This window comes from Monodelphis domestica, chromosome 4, assembly GCF_027887165.1.
Source record: "Monodelphis domestica isolate mMonDom1 chromosome 4, mMonDom1.pri, whole genome shotgun sequence".
Lineage (NCBI taxonomy): Eukaryota > Metazoa > Chordata > Mammalia > Didelphimorphia > Didelphidae > Monodelphis > Monodelphis domestica.
The window spans coordinates 369,095,113-369,110,035 of record NC_077230.1 but is presented as its reverse complement, the minus strand read 5'-3'; the positions used below and the strand labels follow the sequence as shown (position 1 = coordinate 369,110,035).

The window sequence follows — 14,923 nt, the reverse complement described above, 5'->3', positions numbered from 1 at the left end:
CTAGAAGAAACCCTAGTGACCATTTAGTGATTTAGGACCGAGGAGGGAGAGGTCACTAGGAATCAGTAGTTTGGGATGGAAGATATCAAGAACTTCACTGAGGTGCAAAAATCTGAGTTGTACTTTAAAAGACAGATGAGGGAGTAACTAGATGGTTCAGTGGAGAGAGAGCCAGGCCTAGAGACAGGAGGTGCTGGGTTCAAATCTGACCTTAGACACTTCCTAGCTGTGTGGTCCTGAGCAAGTCACTTAACCCCAGTGGCCTAGCCCTCAGCATGGGAAACCAAATGAGCAAAGGCACAGAGATGGGAAAGCACAAAGAGAGACAGAGATGAATAAGTAGCAGTTTGGCCAAACTGTAACATACATACAGGTAAAGAATATGAAATTAGTCTGGAGAAATAGGATAGCACATAGTAAGAGTGAAAAAGAATGCTGGCTTTCAAGTCGGAGGAAGTGAGTTCAAATTCCACTTGTCTCATTACATGCATGGCCTTAAGCAAGTCACCTAACCACTTCTGACCTCAGTTTCCTCATCTGTAAAATGAGGGGATCAGGTTAGATTACAGGTCCCTACCCCCTCTAAATCTATAAGCTTATGAATGCTAAATTCAAACTAAGTTCATTTTTTCTTTTTATTTATTTATTTTTAATTTTTGAAATTTTTATTTAATTAATTTAGAATATTTTTCCATGGTTACAAGATTCATGTTCTTACCCTCACCTCTCCACTCCCCTCCCATAGCTGACACCCAGTTCCACTGTGTTTTACATGTATCATTGATCAAGACCTATTTCCATATTATTAGCATTTGCATTGGGGTGATCATTTAGAGTCTATGTCCTCAATCATATCCCTATCGACCCATATGATCAAGTAGTTGTCAAACTAAGTTCAAAGTTTGAATTTTACTTAGGAGGCAATAAAGGGCCATAACAAGGTCTTTTCCCTCCCCTCTTCATTTTAGTCACTTTATTTGCATAACAACAAATTGCTTTCCAAAATGGCTGTACATTTCACAGCTCCACCAGCAATGTATTAGTGCCCTTTTCTTTCTTCTTTCTACAGCTCCTCCAATATTGACTGTTGCCTTTTACTGTCATTTTTGCCAATTTGCTGAGTGTTCCGTGAAACCTCACAGGTGTTTTGATTTGTATTTCTCTTATTATTCACAATTAAGAGCATTTTATTCCTGTGGTGAATTCTTTGAAGTTCTTCTTTTAAAAAACTGTTCATATCCTTTGACCACTTATTTATTGTGAAATTGCTATTAGTCACATACACATAATGTAATATATCTGTGTGTATATATATACACATAGATATAAAATTATTAATTCTTAATACCTTGGATACCAAATATTTATCAGAGAAATTTGATATAAGGATTTTTTTTTATCAATGTAACCATTTCCCTTCTCACCCTAAAAGTGATGATGTTCCTGCAGAAGTTTTTCAGTTTCAAGCAATCAAAGTTAGTTTTGTCTTTTGAAATCACCTCTTTGTCTTGTTTAGTTAAGAATGTGTCTCCTAATATAACCCAGGTCAAACTGCTTACTGTCTCTGGGAAGGGGAGAGGGAAAGGAGGGAGACAATTTAGATCTCATAACTCAAAAAAATCATGGAAAATTGTTATTACATATAATTGGTCAAATAAAATATTTTTAAAACAATATATCTCCTATAGTGGTAGTCTCTGTGACCGAGAATGACTATTGTCTTTGTGCATTATCATCTATTGATGTACCCTCATGTGGCTTTGAAGTCCAAAGACTATATATATATATATATATATATATATATATATATATATATATATATATATATATATCTCCTATACTGAAATGATTTACCATTTCCTTCTCCAGCTTATTTTACAGATGAGGAAACTGCGGCAAATAGGGATGTAAGTGACTTACCCAGGGGTCATGCAGCTAGTAAGTGTCTGGGGCCACATTTGAACTCAGGAAGATGAGTCTTCCTGACTCTGGGTCTGGTGATGTATGTGCTGCACCACCTAGCTGCCCTAACAAGCAATTGGCAAGAGTAGAAAAGGCAAATTTTGACTTGAAGTAAGGATGGGGTCATGAAGAATTTGGACAGGACTGAACAACAGGAAGAACTTCCTAATAATGACAGCTATGAAAGTGAGTTAAGTGCAACTGCTTATTCATATGCTTTGGCAATTTGTCAATTAGGACCTCTCATTTCTAGTCCTGACTCTCGATCCCCTGAGTCACCTAGCTGCCTCTTCCCAGCAGGTTTCATCAAATAGAAAGTTTTTTCCTAAGTAATTTATATTTTGTAGTTTATCAAACACTGTATTATGACAAGCAAATCTTTGAAGCATTCCATATTTTTATTTAATTATCATCTCTATATTGATGATTCTTTAATATATCAATCCTGCCCCAGTCTTTTTGCTGACCTCCAATCTCACACCTCCAATTGCCTTTCAGTCATCTTCAACTGGATGTCCAGTAGACATCTTAAACTTAATATATATAAAACAGAATTTATTATCTTTCTCCCCTAAACTTTTCTGCCTCTATCCTCTAAGTAGCTCAATCTCACAACCCAGGAGTCATCCTGGACTCCTCATTCTATTAAACCTCCCATATCCAGTCTGTTTACAAGTCTTGTCAATCTTATCTCTGCAACATCTCCAGAATATGTCTCCTCCTCTCCTCTGACACTGCCTTCACTCTAGTGCAGGCCTTTATCACCTCATGCCTTGATTACAGCAATAGCCTGCTAATGGGTCTACCTGCTTCTAGTATTTCTCCACTCCAATTCATCTTCCTCCATTCAACCACTTACAATGATTTTCCTAACTCATTTTAGGCAAGTACAGATCCAGTCATGTCACAGCCCACCCTCCCTCCTTACTCAGTAAACTTCAATGACTTCCTATTGCCTCCAAAATCAAATATAAAGTGTATTGTTTGGCATTCAAAGCTCCTTATAACCTAACTAACCCCCTCATACTTTTTCAGTTTTCTTATAATTCCAGCATTCTCTTTGATCCAGTGACATCAACCTCCTGGTTGTTCCACAAATGGGGCACTCCATCTCTTGCCTCTGGGCATTTTCTCTGGCTGTCCCTCATGCCTGGAATTCTCCCCCCTTCTCCATTGAGAATACTGACTTCCCTGGCTTTTTAAAAATCCTTTTACTGGAAACTTTACCCAATGCTTTTTAACTTTGGTGCCTTCCCTCTTAATTATTTCCTATTTATCCTGAATGTTGCTTGTTTGTATATATCTGTTTACATGTTGTCTCAGCATTAGATGGTAAGCTCCTTGAGGGTAAGGCTGGTTTTTTTCCTCTTTTTATACCCCAGTGCTTAGCACTGTGCTTGGTACATAGTAGGTACTTAATAATGTTGGTATACTGATTGATTGTAACATGGAAAGGTTGGACTAAATGGCTTTTAAGGGCCGACCTAGCTCTAGATGTATGATAATTCAATGATCTGATCACCAGATCAAAGCATAATACATGTGGCAGCAGGTAAAGGATGAACTAAGAGTACAGAGAGAATCTTACCTGTTCAGAGATCATTGCAATAGTGCCATTGGGTGGAAAGAGTAAGATGGTGTCAAAGAACTGGAAATTGGGCAGATGCCCATCAATGGAAAATGACTAAACAAAGTGTGGCATGTGATTATGATGGAACACTACTGTGCTATCAGGATGGTTCCAGAGAAACCTGGGAAAACCTATATGAACTCATGTGTAGTGAAGTAAGCAGAACCAGGAAAATACAGTTGTATGTGGTAACCACAATATTGTAAGGATAATCTACTGTGATCAAGACAGTGATCCAAAAGACTCATGATGAAAAATGCTGTTCGCCTCCAGAGAGAAAACTAATTAACTCCAAATGCAGATTGAAGCAGACTTTTTTTTATTTTGTGTCTTCTTTTGCAACATGGTTTATATGGAAGTAGGTCTGTGTGACCTCACATGTTCAACTGATTTAAATTGAATTCATTCTCAAGGAGGGGGCAAGGGGCCTGAGGGAGGGAGAGAAATTGAAACTCAATTTTTAAAAAAATGATCGTTAAAACATTATTTTACACATAATTGGGAAATAGTTTAAAAAATAAATAAAACTGTATTTTTTTTAAGTTAGAGGAAGGGTATGTAAACAAGTACTCCTGGAGAAGATGGAGCTAATTTGGTGCAATTCTAAAAGCTCAGGACAAGCAGTCTGGTGACCTGAACTTCAAGTCCCAACTTTAGCACTAACTTGGTGTTCTTAAATAAGTCACTTCTCCCTGAACTTCAATTTACCTTTCTTATCTGTCAGATGAAAGGGCTGAACTAAATGATCTCTAGGGCCCTTCCAGGTTTTAATAGCCCTGAACTCTTACTATTCTCATTCCTAATGTTTATTTATTTCTTTATATGTTGCCTTCTAAAATGTAAGCTCCTTGAAGGTTAGGACTTCTTCATTTTTGTCTCTATGTTCCCAGTGCCTACCACAGTGCCTTGCAAATAGTAGACACTTGAATATTTATAAAGTTGAACCTATGATTCCAGGGCTCTCATAGGTACTCAGTGAATGTGAATGATGATGAATACATGGCTGTGTGGGGCAAGTGCCAAACGCTAGGTACATATGATGAAGTTTATCAGAGATAGATGATGATCTCACCTGTATCTTCTCCATACCAGTCACTTGGGATATCCATCATAGAGCTCACAGCCACTCCTTCCTCTGGTCTGCTCTCAAAACCTCGAGAAAAGTGGGCAGCATCCTCTTTGCTCTGGGTTGTACTGTTGCGCAAAAGAGCTTCCAAAAACTGCTTCATGTGGTAATTATTACAGGCCAGGTCCAAGGCCTGGCTCCCAGGAAGAACTCCCTCCATGGGTTCCAGGGCCAGTGGGGCTGAGTATTGCTGCAGCCGGTCACCAACTTCAACCTCAACCTCCACTTCATCAGAGTCAAACTCCACTTTGGGTTCTGTCCCTTTAGGCAGGGAAGGGAGGTCATCCACAGAGTCACTGCCAGGGGGACCTTTTACCACTAGCTCCAATGGGTGACAGCTGGTACAGCCCTCACAAGAGGTATCTTGGTGGCAGTTCCCAACCTGTTCTCTTTCTTCTGGCAAGGGCATCAGGATGGGGCACTGGTTTTTTGGACCACAAGAAGTCACCTCCCGGCCAGATACAGAACTCCCACTGTCAACCTGGTGAGCAGCTACTGCAGCTGCAGCTGCAGCCACTGCAGCCGCAGCTTCCTTCTCCATCTTCCGGCAGATGTCAAGTGAGGAGCGGATATAAGTCTTGCAGAAGTTCACCACATCTGTCATCTGTAGGTAGCTGGCAGCTGACATAACCTCAATTACATTCTCCCCGCACAGATCCAATTTTCCTGAATAGAGGAAATCCAGGATAGTAGAGAAGGCCTCAGAAGTCACAATGTCCAAAGAGGCTGTGCTGTGCCGCCCACTGTCCTGAATATAGTGGATCAGCAGAGCTCGGAAGTATCCACTGTTGGCAAAGAGAATGTTCCTGTGGGCTTTGAAGATCCGTCCTTCCACAATGATGCTACAATCACAGAAGAAGTCCCTCTTTCGTTGCTCATTCAGCTCTCCCAAGAGCTTCGTGTAATAGGACTGCATCTCCATTTCTGCTATAGCTGTTGCTGCTACCACTAAGGGAGCTGCCTGTGATCCCTGTCAAAATTTTTTAAAAATTGACAGAAAAATTATTCTATCTTATAAAAGTTGTTTCTTAAATAAGTTGCTTCTACGATTTAATGTAAGCTAACCTTTAGAAAGCATCTAATTCAAATCTCCAGAAACTCTACAGGCTCTCCATAGAGACTCCATAGAGTCTGTTTTAGAACTGGAGAGGAACTTGAAGTCATCTGACAGGCTTGCCTAGCCCTGACACTCCGTTGAGGCCCCCACTGTCTCCTTTTGTGCTGCCAGGAAGCAGAAATAGCCCTACTAGGTTGGAATTCTGAATGATTAACTAGCTTTATGACCCTAAGTAAGTCACTTACCTTCTCAGAATCTCACTTTCTTCTTTTATAAAAAATAGAATTAATAACTTATAATAAACTCTCAGGGTCGTAAAGATCAAATAAAACAATGTACAAGGAAATAGGGAATAAAGAAAGACTGGACTTATGATTTCATTGAGGTAGAGAACTCCCCACTAAGGAAACTCCTTCTACCAGTGAAGGTCAATACCTTCTTTGAAACACCTTCTCACTTATTGCTGAAAGAACTGCCCAGAGCACTAAGAGGTATTGAGAGGAAAAATCAGTCCAAACTGCAATAAAACAACTGAGGCAGAGCTCTGAGCCAATAGCTATTTATTAAAGGGACCTGACCCCCCCCCTTTAGTCAATAGGATCCTTAATCTTCCTAAAGTTCTGAGATGCTCCCTCCCTCTAGAGCCCAGATTTTTATAAGTCATATTTCACAGATTATCCAGAACAAGATAAAAAATCCCATTGGTAGTCCTACAATCACATTAGTGGTCACAAGGTAAAGAGAGGACAGATCTCCACCCAAGCCTGGGTAAGGGGTGGACAAAACACCACTCCCCTTGGGCAACTGAGGGAAGTGACAAAGAGCTGAGGTGCTCTTAAAATAACTAGGAGACTTTCCATGAGTAGTTAGAAGAAGGGCTGTTCATAGGACAGGCCGGATGTATGCCCACTGAAAGGATCATAGGATGGCAATGGAAATGACTGTCTCCCCAGGTTGAGTAATGAGAAAAAGGGTCAGAGGGTGAAGATCCAGAGGTCTAGAAGTCCCCTTTCCTTTGCTGGCACTTATTCATTAAGCCACATAATAGGTGGAAGTCCTTTACATATGACATTTCTGTGGTTTAAGAAAGTACATTCATGGATCTTGGCCTAATATCTGCTTATAGCTTAAAAGGCCTACTATAAGAAGCCATTTTAATCTGATATGAGTATAATATACATTCAATACTTATATGATTAAACCTAACTGACTATATCTGAATCAATGAGTACATATTTCCACTATGTAATCATCATACTAAACTGAATAATACTGATTGGAAATATGGTAGGGATCAAAACAGATCCCATAGAGGGTAAGTGATTTGCCTCAAGTTTTATATATATATGTCAGAGATGAAATTTTTTTTTTTAAACCCTTACCTTCCATCTTAGAATCAATACTGTGTATTGGTTCCAAGGCAGAAGAGTGGTAAAGGCTAGGCAATGGGGGTTAAGTGACTTGTCCTGGATCACACAGCTGGAAAGTATCTGAGGTCACATTTGAACCCAGGACCTCCCATCTCTGGGCCTGGCTCTCAATCCACTGAGCTACCCAGCTGCCCCCTCAGAGATGAAATTTGATCCATGCTCAAAAGAGATATAAATGTCATTTATTATTCTAAGATGGTTCAAGTAAAAAGTTTAGATGCTCCAGAGGATTAAATTGGTTCCCTGCAAGGAGATAGGATTTCTAGTTCAGTTCACCTTTATCCTAAGACTCAGCCTGTTTGTCCCAACTCCCCACCCCCAATCTGTGGTACCATGATAAAAGGATAAAACCCAAGAAGCCAAACCTTCCCTATACATGATGTGGAAAGGAGAAGGGGTACATTGGGGACTAGTAACATCCCCAAATCCGTGGAACTATGTTAAAGGAGCAAAATCCCTGATGCCAAAGCCACTCTTTTCATAGTGTGGGAAGGGGTACAACCATTTCAAGTTACTAGCTCAGGATCAGGTATCTAGAGGGCTCCTGTTTATCTCCGGGGCTCTGCTGGCCAGCTCCTCCAGATGAAGAATATCCCACTAAGTCAGAGCCTGGCACTGATGGGGCTTCTGGACTCAGGTTGAGCTGGCCGAGAGCTCCTGGTGTGGCTGACCCTGGCTACAGCTGAAAGGATCTTGTGTGGAATAAGAGGGATGGGAATAAATGGACAAGTGCCCGTGCCCCGCCCCTAGACTCCCTGCAAGCACGCATCCTGGCGCTCTGGGTTCTCATAGACCTCATCCCCATTCTCATCCCCAGCCCAACCCAGCCCAGCCCTATCTTCATCCTCATCCTCATCCTCATCCTCATCCTCAGGCTCCGCGCCAACCTGGACCAAGGCCGAACCCGTCCGCAAGGGGCAGGAGAGGGGCGTATCCCAGCCGTGCGGCGCAGCAACCCGCACAGGTGCTAGTGGGTTTAAGAGCCCGACCCCCAACCCTTGGGATGTCTCAGAGGCCAGCCCGCCCGCAGCCCGGGAGAAAGGGGGCCCGCAGCAGCATCCCCAACTCTCACCTCTGTGCCGGCCCGGGCCGTGCTGCCACCGAACCGCACGCGCAGACACGCCCCCCTCCAGCCACTGGCGCTCCCTCCCCTCCCCCATTTTGAGACTCCAGCCAATCACGCAGCGCCGCCAGATTCCAGGAGGCGGGTCCTCTGGCCAGCCTGTTCGCCTAGGTCGCGGTCCCCTTCTTGGCCACCCCTGGAGAAGATGCGCTCTGAAGCTGCCCTGGGCAAGAGGAATGCTGGGAGTTGTGGTTTCGGCATTCGTTTTAGGGATAGAAGTTCGAGGACAGGACTGCAAATCCCAGGATGCAGTGACGTTAAGGACCAGGACTAGGAACGAGGTGAAGCTCCCATGTGTCTCCATGCCCAGTTTTTCACATGACATGCAATGCACGACCTGCAACATGGCTGGCCTTCATCTTGGGCTGTAAAGCACAAATGATGTTACACATACTCACCCATACAAGTCTATAAATAATTACAGCCTACGTGCAGAGGCACAGCAGCCTTATGTCCAATTAAAAAAATTTTGTTCTACGCCTGTCACGTGCATATCTCTGTGTGAAGAAGAGGGAAAAAGAAGGCCTAACTAGCAAGGCCTAACTAGCAAGAGTTCCACCAGGGAGATTATGAATTCAGTTCAATAGATATTAAGTAAACTACAGTATTTGCTTCTCTGGATAGGGGATGCACCTTAGTAGAATTGTAAGCTCCATGAGGACAAGGGACATCTTCCTTTTTGTCTTCATATACCTATTATCTAGAACAATATATATAGCAGATATTAAATATTGAACTAAAATGAAGTGGCTGCTCTGTACTTGGTGCTGAAGAGGGAGAGAAGAGAACAAATTTCGGTAAGCATGCCTCTACCTCTCTCAGTTCCTTTAGGAAGCTTACCAACCAGTAAAGTGAGAGTAAACAAAACGATTTAACATAATATGCAATTATATATGGTATTCGGGGCACTACCTAAGTCACATATTGGCCCCACAGACACATCTGCCCCAGATTCAAGGTACTCTGACAGTCTATGTCTACACAGATTTGTTGCTCACAAGTTCCTGCCAATGAGTTTACCTTTATTATTCATCTAGCAATAAAACATTTCCCCCATAAGCCTGGAATACACAGATACACAATCAGTGGGAAGAGTGGGCACATGTAAGGAACAGGAAAGGAGAAACACATACATGAGAAACTATGGAGGGACACATGCAGATGACACAGAAAAAAAATTTAGAAACTCAGAAATATATATTTAACACAAAATTTATAATAAGGTACTGTAAACACCCCATAAAAAAAAAAGAAAAAAATTCAGATTTTTCTGGCACAAAGAGAGGACCAAAATTTTTTACAGATTTTCCAGATCAAGGGGGCACGGCACCCATAATCCTCAGCAATGTAGAATATGTGTAAATGTGCATGTATATACATATGTGAGTGTGTGTGTGTGTGTTGAGCAAGTGTTTTTCAAGTGTTGAACCTACCCTGATATCCAATATAATTTAATCCTAGAATTGGAAGGGATCTTGAAGACCATCTAGTGTAAACCCTACCTGAGAAAGAAGACACCCAAAAATGGTTATCCAGCCTTTCCTTAATGATATCTAGTAATTAAGAATCTACTGCTTTGTGTGGAAGCTCAGTCCACTTTAGGATAGTTCTGTTAGCAAATTTTTCCTTACATCAAAACTAAATGTTCTTCTTTTTTAAAATTCATTTTTATTTTATTCTTAGCTCTGAATTCTCTCTCTCCCACTTCTCCTTGCCCTCACTGAGAAAACAAGAAAAAACAAAACCCATTTACAAATGTACAGTCAACCAAAATAAATTCCAGCATTTGCTACATATAAATATGTATGTGTGTGTTACAGATATGTATGTATATGTATAGCTCAGGCCACACTCTGGAAGTATCATCATCTGGAAGTATCTGGATAGCATGCTTCATGTAGAATCCTCTGTAATTGTTGGTCACTGTGTTAATCACAGTTCCTAAGTCTTTCAAAGTTGTTTGGCTTTACTATTTTGTCATTGTATAAATTGTTCTTCTAGTTCTACTTTATTTTCGTTTAGTTCATTTGTCTTAGGTTTCTCCAACACTATGCAGTTTCTCATTTCTGATAGCAGGTAGTATTTCATTGCACCACCATAAAAAGAGCTTCTATAAATATTTTTGTATAATAAGTAACTTTTCCTCTTTTTTTAAATCTTTTTGGAGTAGAGATATAATAGTGAGATCACTGGATTAAAGGATATTCACAATTTAATAATTTTGGAGGTATAATTTCAAATTTATTTCCAGAATAGCTGGACTAGTTCACAACTCAAAACAGTGAATTAATGTACCTATTTTTCAATAGCAGCTCCAGCATTTGTCATTTTCCCTTTTTGTCAACTTTGTCAATCTGATAAGTGTGATACTGGAATTGTTTTAATTTGAATTTCTCTATTAGTAATTTAGAGTATTTTTTTGGTATGACTATCAATAGTTTGAATGTCTTCCTCTGAAAACTGCCTATTCACAGCCTTTGACCATTTATTAACTAGGAAATGGCACTCATTTTCATAAATTTTTGTAGTGAACCTTCCATGACCTCATGGGAATAGAGTTCCTCTTCCCAGGTGTTTGTGACATACTATTCCTGCTGAGTACACCAAAACATAGAAATCTCAGTTCAAGGCTGTATAAACAGTTCCAAGAAATCCTGAGAATGGGTTAACTCCCCTGTTCACTTTCTGGGAAGGATTGGGTAGCATAGATTGTTTCTCTGGAGAAGAGCTTTAAATCTTGTGTGCTGCATACAATAAACATTCATTATCCCTGTTTTGATAATGTTCCAGTCTTTCTTTCTTGGGACTCCGTAGATGTCCCTAGCTAGTGGCTCCTGGAATAGGGACACCCCCGGTTCTTTTTGGTGAACCCTCTTCCGTTCTTTTTGGAGAACCCCCGACGCTCTGTGCTGGTTATGCACAGTTCCAACTCTACCAAGTTCCCTTCAGTGGTGAGTATATGATACTCTAAGGGTGAGAGGGAATATCAGGTCTTCTAATTTGTATTTTAGTAGGACTAGGTCTTGGTCTTTTGCTAGTATTACTTTTTTTTGTTGCTGCTATTTCCCCCCTGATAATTGCATTTGTTTGGTATAAATAATAATATTATTATAAATATTTTATGAATTTTATAAATAAAATAAATAAATATTCCAGTATTCTTCTCAGATGAAGATCAGGTTGCAGGAAAGCTACTCAGAACAGTTCTAGGGTTACATGGAGTTAAAGTAAAAAGGTAGCAGTTAAAAATTTTTGTCTGATATGTCCGGAGATTAGCCCTGTGGTTCCTGGACCAAAATAGAGTCACTATAGAGGATTGGGAATGGATTGGATCCAAATTTAATGGCAATGAAGAACCCACAGCCTGAATTTGCGCTAATTTACAATGTTATGTTTGGAAGAAACGAGGCAGAAAAGAAAATTCTGTTGAGTCTTTGTTGTTTTTGTGTGGCTAGATTAAAGAAAGGAAGAGGCAGAAAGAGTTTTAGATGTAGTTTCACAAAGGGGAATTTCTTTTGTGGTGGCTGTTCCCCACTCCCTTCACCTACATTCCAACTGGGATGGCTTGGAAAGAGAGACTGTGCCTGCTCCAGCAGCAAGTTTCCAAGCAGGAGAGAGAATTTGAATAGGAGGGGATTTAAAAGTTCCTTCCATGAGAAACTCAGTCAGCATTATGAACAGCTCACCTCCAACCCCAATTGGGAGCAGATAGTGGTTTTGCCCAGATACTACAAGAGAGAAAATTTAGATAGATCAGCATGTAGAGTTCAGGGAAATTTAGGGAACCAGCAAGTCAGCTCAGGCAATCAGAGGGCTAATCTCAGTAGTTTAGTTCAGCACAGCTTCCTCAGTTAAAGGGACAGTACACTGAAACTGTTTTAATGATTTTTCTCCCTGTAAATATTTCTTCTTTAGAATGTATCCTAAAAGACTGATTTTTTCCCTTTCAAAACATGCTTGTCACAGTGTTGTATGTTTTTGTTTATAATTGTCTTTGTCCTAGTCTCCTCTCTATGTATTCTTAAGTTGGACACTCACAAAAAGAAAAAAAGATGGGTAGTTGCAAGATTGAACTTCCCACTGTCAAAAATCCTCAGCAGAGGACAAAAGCAAATACCTGTTCAATGATTTTTCCCTCTTTCTTCCTTTGGATGGGCCCCTGAAGGAGTGAAAAAGAGAAAAATTCAGAGCAGAAAAGGGAGATTTTTACTCCATGTTTAGAGTCTACTTTTCACTTACAATTAATTCTAAGGTTTGAAGTATGAAATTTGGGAAGATTGCTAATGATTTTGATATGGTACAAATGTAATTTCATGTATTGTGGTAACTGTTTGTCAGTTAAATGTGAAATGTTAACCAGATTTTATTGAGCACAACATAACGCATGGTTAGAGGTTTGTTTTGTTAGATCTTGCTATGCATAATGGTTTCAGTGAATTTGAGAATTGTCTAAATGTGATTGATAGCCAGGTGGACACAGAAAGGGAATTTTTTTTATTCTATAAGGACAGAAATTGTACTGGCTACTTTATAGATGTAAGTCATCCAGAAAAAGTTGTTATGTTGTTGAGAAGAACTTATTCTAGAATTTAAATTTGGGATTTTTTCAAATCAGATTTATTTTAATGCATGTGCTGTCAGAACTAGTAACAAGAAATCATGACACACAAGAAGTTTTTAAAGTGGTTAATCTGTGAATGGGATTTAATAATACAAGTACCAAGAATTTGGTATTTTGCAAAAGGGAATTTCTAAATGGTGTTGTCTTTGACTAAGGTTATATGAATTGCTTTTAAGAATGTGTAAAATGTATAGGAAGGAACTTAAGGGTATATGATATGCAAACTGTATATCCTTAACAAGACAAATTTGACCAGCCCTGAAATCAATAAGGGCTTGTCATGAGGATTAAATGCAATTCAGTACAGTACCCTTCCTCTACTTACAATAATGGTAAAGAGGAGAAGCCAGAAGAAATAGAGTAATGAATAGACATACTAGTTGATACTATGAATTCCAGTGTGAAATAGATACAACAAATTATAAATTGGAATACTGTTGATGGAATTAATCAGGTATGTAGCAATGTTTTGAGATAAAAGAAAACTAAACTGGAGGTTCTATTCTACTTTATACAGAGGTTTGAGAGGAGTGCAGGTCAGTGCTTTGAACTTCAGTCTGGTTGCACACTGAAAAATTTGCTAAAGGACTTAATCAAAGTTATTTGGGAGTTGTGGAGTTCAAACTAAAATCCACTGAGAGTAAATTATTATGAAGGGGGTATGATAACATTCAAAATTTTAAATTGTAGTAAGCTTACTTGTTAAAGAAGGATGGGACAAGGCTGTTAAGTAATAAAACATAAATTGAGCCAAGGAGCCTTAGGATAAATTGCTCAGAAGCTATTAACCCCTTCCTTACACACAGGAAGGAGAAAGAAGTGCTTATAATTGTTCCACACTGATACTTAGGCACTGAAATAGGGACCTCAAAGAGTTGACAACCACTGTCTGATAGACTTAAAGCTGAGTATATTTTAATTGTAGATTCAGAGGTTTTAAGATGCTCAGACAAACTTTGCCAGCCCTGTCTGACCAAGTAGCTTGTTTGAAGCTATGGAATTTTAATGCAAACATTCCATGTCCAGAATGATTAGATTATTCAGGGTTTTTATGGGCTTCCTGCTTGACGGGAGAAAGAACTTCTCACGTTATTAATTACTGCTTAATGACCTTTCAGATGGCTGGTTCCCCCCCTCCCCCTGAACATTTAAAACAGATAATGGACCTGCTTATGCTTCTAAACAATTCTTTTTTGTCAAACTTGGGGTGTTCAACACCTCACAGGTATCCTGTACAATCCACAAGGACAAGCTATTGTTGAACACAGTAATCAAATATTAAAAACATTTCTTTTAAAACAAAAAGGGGGAGACAGCACCCCACATCAATGATTGGCAATAGCTATATATTCTATAAATAATTTGATCTTTACTTCCAATAATATATCCAGAGCTGAAAATTTTTTCTCTGTATTCTCTTATGAACGAAATTCAGGTACCACCACTCCCGTGCTCCCTGCCCCAGAACAAAAATTTGTCATGTGGAAAGATGATAATCAATCTTGGCAAGGACTCCACCCAGTGGTCCTGCAAGGCGGGATTTTGTTTGTGTCTCCACAGGTAAAGACAGAGTATGGCTCCCTTCCCTCAGAGTTCAAGAAATTGACCATAAAGAGAAGGACAAGGAGAGGACGCAGGAAGCCTCGCAAGGAGACTCGACAATGTCTCCATAAGATACTGACTCTTTTTCTTCTATTCCAGAATTTAAGTACAGCTACTGGAATAAAGAGATGGCTTTTTTGGGAACAACCACTTTGGGTAGAGTATGTCATCATAGGACATGCTTTACCAGAAGTCATCTTATATACAAAAACTAACTCCAGTATTCGTGGCATTTGCCATTTTGAGAGACAAGCTAAAGACAGTAATCAGGCCAATAACTTGTTTGTGTCTTTCAATTGGACTGGACTAGTTGAGGCACCCCCAGTGTGCCTCGCACAAGACCATCCTGAATGCCTGCCCCTCAAATCTCTG

The 14,923-nt window shown here is 39.9% G+C and overlaps 1 protein-coding gene across 1 annotated transcript in view; it reads right to left on the bottom strand.

Moving 5' to 3' along the window:
- The window catches only part of ZBTB8B (zinc finger and BTB domain containing 8B), a 35,219-nt gene extending 26,515 nt beyond the window's left edge, over positions 1-8,704 (bottom strand). Inside the window, exons 1-2 of the mRNA XM_001381327.4 lie at positions 8,278-8,704; positions 4,665-5,688 (exon numbers count right to left, since the gene is read on the bottom strand). Of these exons, the coding sequence (XP_001381364.1) occupies positions 4,665-5,640 (976 nt within the window). The 5' untranslated portion in view covers positions 5,641-5,688; positions 8,278-8,704. The remainder of the gene's footprint in view (positions 1-4,664; positions 5,689-8,277) is intronic.
- Positions 8,705-14,923: the final 6,219 nt, after the last annotated feature.